This window comes from Mytilus trossulus, chromosome 12 (assembly GCF_036588685.1).
Source record: "Mytilus trossulus isolate FHL-02 chromosome 12, PNRI_Mtr1.1.1.hap1, whole genome shotgun sequence".
NCBI classification, from domain to species: Eukaryota; Metazoa; Mollusca; class Bivalvia; order Mytilida; family Mytilidae; genus Mytilus; species Mytilus trossulus.
The window spans coordinates 29,035,290-29,045,573 of NC_086384.1; the positions used below are offsets into that span (position 1 = coordinate 29,035,290).

General features: G+C 33.0%; 1 protein-coding gene across 1 annotated transcript; it reads left to right on the top strand.

The window, feature by feature from the left end:
• The first annotated feature begins 4,288 nt into the window (after window positions 1–4,288).
• On the top strand, window positions 4,289–6,217 carry LOC134692342 (E3 ubiquitin-protein ligase Midline-1-like). The gene has a single exon (XM_063552796.1). It carries the CDS (start codon window positions 4,289–4,291, stop codon window positions 6,215–6,217), a length of 1,929 nt encoding a protein of 642 aa, XP_063408866.1.
• The last annotated feature ends 4,067 nt before the right edge of the window (window positions 6,218–10,284 follow it).

The following is a 10,284-nucleotide window of genomic DNA, read 5'->3' on the forward strand; positions in this document are numbered from 1 at the left end:
AAACATGAAACGTTTCAAATGACAAAACCAACTGCCTGACTGATACCTTAACAAAAACTACAAATAATTACTGAAGATAGCAAACAAAATTATCACTTGTTTTTAAGTTCCTTGCCTTGGACTTGCATATAAAAAATATGAAGGGGTTCAACATAGTGTTTTGTCACTTTAACCTCTTTAACTTTAAACAGTGGTTAAAAACACCAACACAAAATGGACAGAAATCCTTATTATGTATAGTAAACTAAAAATGCTGGGGAAAAAAGGATCATGAAACATTTCAAGTGAGAAAACCAACTACCTGATTAATACCATGAAAAACTACAACTAATTATAGAAGACAGCAACTAACACAAACCACTGGTTTATAAGGGTCAGGCCTTGGATTTGCATATAAAAAATATGGAGGGATTCAACATAGTGCTTTATCACTTTACCCTCCTTAACTTTGAAAATTGGTTAAAAACAACACACACAACAATGAGCAAAATTCTTATTATATATAGTAAATCAAGAAATGCTGGGGGAAAAAAGGATCATGAAACATTTCAAATAAGAAAACCAACTACCTGAATTTTACCATGGCAAAAACTACAAATAATAATAGAAGGTAGAACCAACATTAATCACTGGTTGATAAGTGTCTGGCCTTGGATATTAAATGTGGAGGGGTTCAACTTGTTATTTAGCAATTTACAATCCATTAACATTGAAGAGTTGTGTTAAAATATAAACACAACAAAAGAACAAACTTCATGTGAAGCCACATTATGATCTATTTCATACAATTTGAACTCTTGATTGTGTTCAATTTGTAATATAACATTAGTCTACTAAATTTATCATTAATACATTTATTGATGAATGTCAAATTTATTTAGCGCTATCTAGGGAGACACCAAAAAAGTTACCACCATTTAATAACAATCACAATTGTTGAATTATAGACACTGTCACACACATGTAATATTAGTTATTTCAATTTCACCAAATGATGCTAAACAATACTGCTTTGAAATCAAAACTCTTGAGTATTCATTATAAAGGTGATACCTATCCCTTCACATCTTTATTTATTATGAACATTACTGTAGGAAAATCGTAAGTTGTGGAGATAAACTAATAAAGTAAATATGACTTGGAAAACAAGTAATAAAATGACTATAAAATTCCCTACAAATAATTCAAAACAAATTTAAAACAACTTGTTTGTCAATAAATAACTGAATAATCGTTGATGAGTCTTGACTAGGATTCCTAGCTCTGATGATATTGTTTTCAACAGTAGAACATGATAACTTGTTTCCAATTCCTGCCAAATGTTTGCGGTTCTATCAGTATACAGACTTTCAAGCTTCCTCCACCAATAAAAACCAAATACCACAATATAGTGCATTGTGTTAAAATGAGATCTTTGTTTGACATCAACAATCAACCAATCCTAAATATTTCACCTTATAAAGATTATATTAACCTTTTTTCAAGCTGACCTGTATCAAAAGGGTCAGTGAGAACTATTATCATCACTTGACATTTTCCCATTGTTTGTTAAAACAAAAATTGAATTTTATCTCTGAAAACATCAGATCAAATAGAAAAAAATTTGGGTATTACTCATTTTAATTTTTGTTTTTAATGGTGTTCGTTCAATTAACCAACATGAGTGCCTTTGAATTTAAAACATGACTGAAATACAAATAACTGGAACTTTTGCCCAAAATATTGAAAGCTATTGTAAATTAAAAAAAATACATGATTAAGATGCATAGAATTCAAATTCAGTCCGATTTTTAAACAAACAGAATTATATCCAATATCTAGGAGTTGGAGACATATTGCATTAATGGTGTCAATAATGTTTGTCCGACCAATATTCTTGACGCTTTTATTGGGACTACTGAAGATAAGGACTTTATCTTACCTCCTATACATTTCTAGGCATGTGATTGGTTAAAATCGTCCTCGTGGAAACCGTGTATATTTGAAATTAGGTTAGTAGAGAGGCGGGGCTTATTTCATACATTGTTAGTAGTGGAGTTACGTCCCTTTATATTTCATATAAGGTAGTAGGGAGGCGGGGCTTATTTCATACACGGTAAGTAGTGGTGTTACGTCCTGAGAACTGAGATTAAATCTTAAAGGTTTCAACAGACGACGAAATTGATAATTAAGATTGAAATAAATCCATAGAACACGTTTAAATCTAACAAGTTGTCATTGTTGGCATCTGTTTTTGCAGGATTAATGGAGAAGTTTCTGAATCATGTTAATGCTAACAGTATTGAAGACTTGCTCATTTTGATAAGTCACTGGTCTAAATTTTTACACGTTAATAGTTATCAAAGGTACCAGGATTATAATTTAGTACGCCAGACACGCGTTTCGTCTACAAAAGACTCACCAGTGACGCTCATATCAAAATATTTATCAACCCAAACAAGTACGAAGTTGAAGAGCATTGAGGATCCAAAATTCCAAAAAGTTGTGCCTAATACGGCTAAGTTAATCTTTTCCTGGGATAAGAAAATCCTTAGTTTTTCGATAAATTCAAAGTTTTGTAGACAGGACATTTATAAAATGACCACATAATTGATATTTATGTCAACACCGAAGTGCTGACTACTGGGCTGGTGATACCCTCGGGGACGAATCGTCCACAAGCAGTGGCATCGACCCAGTGGTGTAAATAGTTGTCAAAGGCATCAGGATTATAATTTAGTACGCCAGACACGCGTTTCGTCTACATAAGACTCATCAGTGACGCTCATATCAAAATATTTATCAACTCAAACAAGTACGAAGTTGAAGCGCATTGAAGATCCAAAATTCCCCAAAGTTGTGCCAAATACGGCTAAGGTGATCTATTCCTGGGATAAGAAAATCCTTAGTTTTTTTGATAAATTCAAAGTTTTGTAAACAGGAAATTTATAAAAATGACCACATAATTGATATTCATGTCAACACCGAAGTGCTGACTACTGGGCTGGTGATACCCTCGGGGACGAAACGTCCACCAGCAGTTGCATCGACCCAGTAAATAGTTATCAAAGGTTCCAGATAGTCGGTAAGATAAATTCGTTACATAGTGCGCTAGTGACGTAAAACGGTATATATGGGGTCAGTAAATTCCATATGGGGATTCGAGCTTCGCACTCACCCTCTATTGAATTTACTGAACCCATATATACCGTATTATGTTACTAGCACACTGTAACTAATACTATTTGCTTGATATATTTAATGAACAGCTTGATAGTGATGAGCTGTTCCTTATGATACATTTACTAATGCTTTTAACAGTCAAATTCCTACATTACTACTGAACGAAATGTGTTCATATTTCGTCAACTTGGAAGTAATTTTGGGTTGTATGTGTAAGCCTTTTTCAGGCATCTATTTTCTGTTTTCTTATAAGTTGAAATCGACAGCTTTAGATAACATGTTGAAAAAATTAACTGATACAGAGCTGAGACTTTATTTAAAATTACATAATAGCTTGAAAATTCTAGAAGAATTTAAAAAATAAATTGGATTCTCATTGTTCCGGAGCTGCTGGTATTATTTCTATCTACACTGAATAAACATATACAAAAGAAGAACTTTATAGATACATCTAATGTCATTTTCTTCCAAAGATGAAGAATAGAATCCATATGCCAAGTGGGATCTATATAACTTATTCAATATTTGGGCTACACTCAAATTATTTGTTAATGATATATTTGCATAGAAGAAAAATTTAAATTTGGGCATCAACATAACACCTTAATGAAGTTTTGTGATGAAAACTACACTATCATCAATTATCTTCAATATTATATAATTTTTATCAATATCAATACGAAATGACACTTGCTTATGATTTGATCTTTTTCGGTGCAATGTGTGAGTTCAATGAAAGTCAAGTGACATCGTTTTGGTATATAAATAATATTTTTTTTAAAAATGCGCACGTTTCGATATTAATGTCACTTTCATTTTCTCAATAAGAATATAATCACGGTCAAAAATATAAGATACACACAACTGAAATGATTATTTGCATTGTGTATAAATTGTAACATCACTATTCCAATATTATTAATATATAAATATATTTAAAAGAAATAATTTTATTCATTTTTTAAAAAATTAAATCGAGTATTGTTAAAATTATCAAGAATTTAAGGGACAAAAACGACAAGGTGTATTTACCTTAGTTATTCTGGTAGTTAATATATCTTAGATACTTTTTATTTAGATATCAATCTATCAGTTGAGAAGGCAGTTTAAAGTCCAGTCAGTCAAAATGGCGATTGCACCGGACAAAACAGATAATTTTGATGATATATTGACGTGCACCGTCTGTTTGGAGACCTTTAAATGTCCAAAATATTTACCATGTCTCCATACATTCTGCACGGCATGCATTAACACTTACATTTTATCGACCGTAGGGGAGGAGAAAACTAAAACGACCTTTAAGTGTCCAATTTGTCGACAGGATGTTTTGATGGCAGAGTCGACAGGTAATCCCGATACCTGGGCTGAACAATTACCAGGCAATCATTTTGTTGCTTCATTGATGGATAGACAAGCAATAAGAAGAAGTGAAAAAATATGCGACTCTTGTAAAGCGAACAACGAATCGAAAAATGCGTCATCTTGGTGTGTTGTATGTGAAGAGGCGTTTTGTGAATCTTGTGAAAAATGTCATAAATCGTTTAAAATGTCTGCAAAACATCCTATCGTATTGCTGAAGGACATTGTAACTGACAAAGAACCGGTAAGCATTTCTTCATTGATATATTGCGAAGAACATTCAGGGGAGGTTATAAAGGCTTACTGCATTGATCATTCGAAACCATTATGCACATTGTGTGCCACATTGTCGCATAGGAAATGCGAAGATGTCATAACAATCGAGAAGGCAGCTTCGGGTATAAAAAAATCGGAAAAAGCAACTGAATTGTCTACAGAACTGAAAGAAACCAACAAACAGCTGTCCGACTTAATACAAAGCAGAAAACACCTTACAACCGATTTTGAAAAAGAGACTGAAGGTATTCTTACTAAAATTAACACCATTAAGGATAACATTATCAAACATTTAAACAAAATTGAAAATCAAATTAAGGACGATATTAAATCTCTGAAGAAGGAAGCAGGTCTAAAACTTTCGGAACAATCACAAGAACTTGAGAGTGTGAAGAGTACGGTTAATAACTGGACTGCTATCTTTGATACCTGTTTAAAACATGGATCCGAAGTACAGTGTTTACTAGAACTGAATAGAATTACAGAAAATAAGGTGAAATTTGGTGATGTGTTTTCTAAAGGGATAAGTGAAATGTCGAATGTTTCCATGATTTTTGAGACAAATGATATAGCAGAGAAATTTGCAGAAAGAGTCGCAGCTATAGGAGTTGTTAAACTAGTTAAAACCAAAGCAAGTGTTCCAAAGTTATCGCCCGGTAAAAACGTAAATTTTCGTATGGGAAATATAAATGTTAATAAAGTTATTGACCTTACTGGATCGTATGTCTATCTAAGTGGTCTTTTTTTGAAAGATATATTTGTCTTTACTCATAGTAAATCATCCAAAGTCTTAAAATATAATCACAACGGAGACTCTCTCGCTGAACTTAAGCTACCAAACCAACCATACGATATAGGTCTAATGAATGACACAACAGCTGCTGTTTCATCAAGTTCTAAGATGTTTTTCATCATCAACACACATTATATGACACTGTGGCATAAAATTGATAACACATGTGAAGTTCATGGATTCTGCCATGTCAATGGGGAATTTATTCTTGCATTTAATAATACTTTAACCTGGATTAACTCATCAACTGCTGTCAGAAATAAACAAGCTACGACAAACGGAGACACCTATCTAATCTATGCACAAGACCGAAACAATTACATTTGTGGAGATGGAAAAAATCAGATATCTAGCATAATGAATGATACGAAAGTCTTTACTTACACAAGTGATAAACTTCTAAACCCGAGAGGTGTAGACAGAGATTTTGATAGTAATATCTATGTTTGTGGACCTCATTCAAAAAATATACACCAACTAAGTCACGACGGCAAGCTGGTAAGACTTATTCAAGCCCAAAGTATCGGAATAGAAAAACCATGGGTTATACGGTTCAAGAAAAATAGCAACCAGTTCTTTGTAACCTGCTTTGCAACGGGGAAAGTTGCCGTGTGCGAATTTGTTTGAACTTTGTAGTGTTATATATGTTAGTACAGTTGTAATGTTCAGCATATGTTGTTTTGTAAAATATTTTCTTATATTTTAACGAGAAGACAATGATGAACCAGATATTTTTGTTTTCCGCAGTTAATACAATGCATTGCAAAGGGGTCAATATAGCGTAAACATGAATTGAGACAAAACTGGTACCCATTTGTGTTTTTTTGCATTTGAAGCCATCATAACTATAAAAATACAAGATTAGAATGCATAAAATATCAAATTTGGTTTCAATTTAAAAATTTTAACCAAACAAAATTATATCCAACCTTTATATTTAGGAGTTGAGCATATATTGCATCCTACCTATCTATTCTGTTTATCAAACAAAAACATTGAACACTTTCACGAACTAATGAACAGGATAACTTCACACTGGGTCAACAACTTAATAGGGACGAATTGCTTGTGACATAAATGCTAATGCTTATGATTTTTTAATGTGTTGATTAAACTTATAACTTTTTTATAATGAATTTGAGACAAAAAATACCCACCTAGCCACCCGATTGAATGTCAGTTTTCATATTAAACATACATCAAGGGGAAGGGAAGAATGGGACACGAAAATACGATACCCCTTCAAAATTGTTTCAGTAATATATCTAGAATATGAAAAAACTAAATGTGATAACAGTCATCATGGTTTTTTTTTTTTTTTTATCAATATCAAATTTAGATAAAACAAGCTTATTATCATATATATTTTCAGTGAGGTGCGTGAGTTCAGAAATTAATATAAAATGTTACTGTTATGAAATGACATCATTTTGATATTAAAATAGCTATTTAAAAAAAGAAAGTTTTTACGCACGCTCCGAATAAGTGTTTTCATAGCATGACAGTCACATTAATAACCTCTTTGAAGAATATAAAGAAATAATGATTGTTCGCATTTAATATATGTATCATTTAATTCAAGAAGTATTTAAGTCTATACTGTCTATATGCTGGACAAACCATAATAAAATTATATTCATTCTCTATAAATTGCATAGTACAACATTTACCAATTCTATCCTCCCTTCGTTGTTTTATGTAAAGACCAGTTTCCATATTAAGTTTAAATGCACCAAATCTTAATAAAGACAACATTTTAACATTGATATTTTTCAATATATATTGTTCCATCTTAAAATCTGTTTTTATCATTTTGTACAATATTAGTTTTTCAGAGCTCTCTACAGACTCACGCCAACTCTGATAAACATACTGAGGCAACGAACGTAAAGAAACCAGCAAACATCTCTCCGATTTGACCAAAAAGAGAAACACATTGAGACCGATCTAAAAAAAAAAGACTGAAGCTATTTTTATAGAAGTAAGCACCATAAAGGATAACATTATCAAACATTTAATCAAAATGAAAGGTAAAGTTAAGATACAAATCAGAATTAAGAAATTGAATGAGTCTATCTATGCCCGTGCTACGTCAATCTTTAAAGACCCAAAGTTGCAAAACACCTATCCTACTTCCATGAAAAATATGATGTTGTCCCCGCAGATAAAGCCCCAAACAACATCGTTTTTGTGTGTAAAACTCATTACATTAACTGCTTGATGAACGAATTAGGTATTGAAAATTCACATGGAAACTCAACATATACCCTTTCAACCAAAGATGAAGAACTGGATCTTCCATCACTGTATTTGATACCTAAACTACAAAAGTATTCTTACAACCAGCGGTATATTGCTGTGTCTTCCAAGTGCTCCACGAAACCTCTTTCTAAATTATTAACATCTATTTTATTAGCAATCAAAGACGGGTTTCAAAGTTTTTGTGAAACTGTCTATTCTAGAGGTGGCGTGAATCAGATGTGGATACTTAAAAATTCCAAAGATCTTTTAGAGTACATACAATCTAATTCTCTTTCATCTTGTTACAGTGTTAAAACATTTGACTTTTCTACTCTTTACACAAGTATTCCACATTCCAAACTAAAAAACAAATTGAAAGAGTTGTACTTTTAACTAGCTGTCAGATAACTGCGAGTACTCTCAGATTAGTTCATTGTGTCTTTGTGTGTCGGGATGTATAAGTACCCGCCCATTTCCACTTGTATTTTTGTCCATCTGATGAGTTCAGCCTTTTTCAGCTAATTTTTATAGTTCGTTCTTATGCTGTACTGTTATTCCACTGACCCAGGTTAGGGGAGGGTTGGGATCCCGCTAACATGTTTAACCCCTCCACATTATTTATGTATGTGCCTGTCCCAAGTCAGGAGCCTGTAATTCAGTGGTTGTCGTTTGTTTATTTATTACATATTTTTTTACATAAATAAGGCCGTTAGTTTTCTCGTTTGAATTATTTTACATTGTCTTGTTGGGGCCTTTTATAGCTGACTATGCGGATGGGCTTTGTTCATTGTTGAAGGCCGTACGGTGACCTATAGTTGTTAATGTCTAGGCCATTTTGGTCTTTTGTGAATAGTTATCTCATTGGCAATCATACCACATCTTCCTTTTATATTATTGCTTTGCTTTATTAAAAAGAATGGCCAAAGTTGATACAAGTATCTTGTCTTAGGAAGGGATCAGTCCTACTTTGTAAAGGATCACTTTGATTAAAACAAAAAAATCTCTGAAACTGATATTATCAAAATGCTTGATTTCTTGATTGACAACATATTTCTTACGTTTGGAGGACGTGTTTTTCAACAGACTGTCGGCATTACAATGGGAACAAACTATGTCCCGTTACTTACCGACTTGTATTTTTATTATTATGAGGCTGACTTCATGCAGGAACTTCTAAGGAAAAAAGGTAAGTATTTAGCAATATCCTTACACTCTACTTTTCGCTATATAGATGATGTTCTTGCACTAAATAGTTAAAAATTTGGTGACTATGTGGAACGCATCTATCCCATTTGACTAGAGATGAAGGATACTACAGATACAGTTAAGTCGGCCTCATATCTTAACTTTCATCTAGAAATTGACAATGAGGGTCGGTTGAAAACAAAACTTTACAACAAAACGGATGATTTCAGCTTTCCAATTGTGAACTTTCGATTCTAAGTAGCAACAATCCAGCATCACCTGTATACGGGGCATATATCTCCAAATTGGTACGATATACCCGTGCTTGCATTTCTTATCATGATTTTCTTGATAGAGGATTGCTGCGCACAAGGAAGGTATTCAACCAAGAGTTTCAAATGGTGAGGTTGAAATCATACCTTCGTAAATTTTACGGACGCCACCACGAGTTGGTTGACCGTTATGGAATAACCGTTTCACAAATGATATCGGATATGTTCCTTACGTCTAAACTACAACCCCCTTCCCTTTCATGAATGTGACCTACCGAATTAGACTATTAACCGGATTTGTTATCAAGTTAGTAACACGACGGGTGTCATATGTGGAGCAGGATCTCCTTCCTGCTATCCTTCTGGAGCACCTGAGATCACTCCTAGTTTTAGTAGGGTTTGTGTTGATTATTCCTTAGTTTTTCTATGTTATGTCATATGTACTATTGTTTGTCTGTTTGCTCTTTCATTTTTTAGCCATGGCGTTGTCAATTTTTTTTAGATTTATGAGTTTGACTGTTCCTTTTGGTATCTTTCGTTCCTCTTTTAAGGACGAAATAAACGCCTTAAAAAAAGAAAATATGAAACTTTCCGAAAAGTCAAAAGAACTTGAAAGTATGAAGAGTACGGTAGACAACTGGACTACTATCTGTGATACCTGTTTAAAACATGGATCCGAACTGCAATGCTCCCTAGAAATGTACAGAATTCATGAAATGATGAATTTACTGAAACAGGTGAAATGAAGAATGTTTCAATGCTTCTAGAGACAAATGATATACATATTTGCAGAATGAGTCGTAGCTTTGTGAGTTGTTAAACTTTTTGAAATCAACACAAGGTGTCCAAATCTATCATTCGGAAAGAATGTTAATTTTCGCATGGGGAACATAAACGTTATCAAAGTTATTTACCTTGCTGGACAGTATGTCAATATAACTGGTATTTTTATGAAAGATAGATATGTTTTTTAATGACGGCAAGTTATCGAAATTC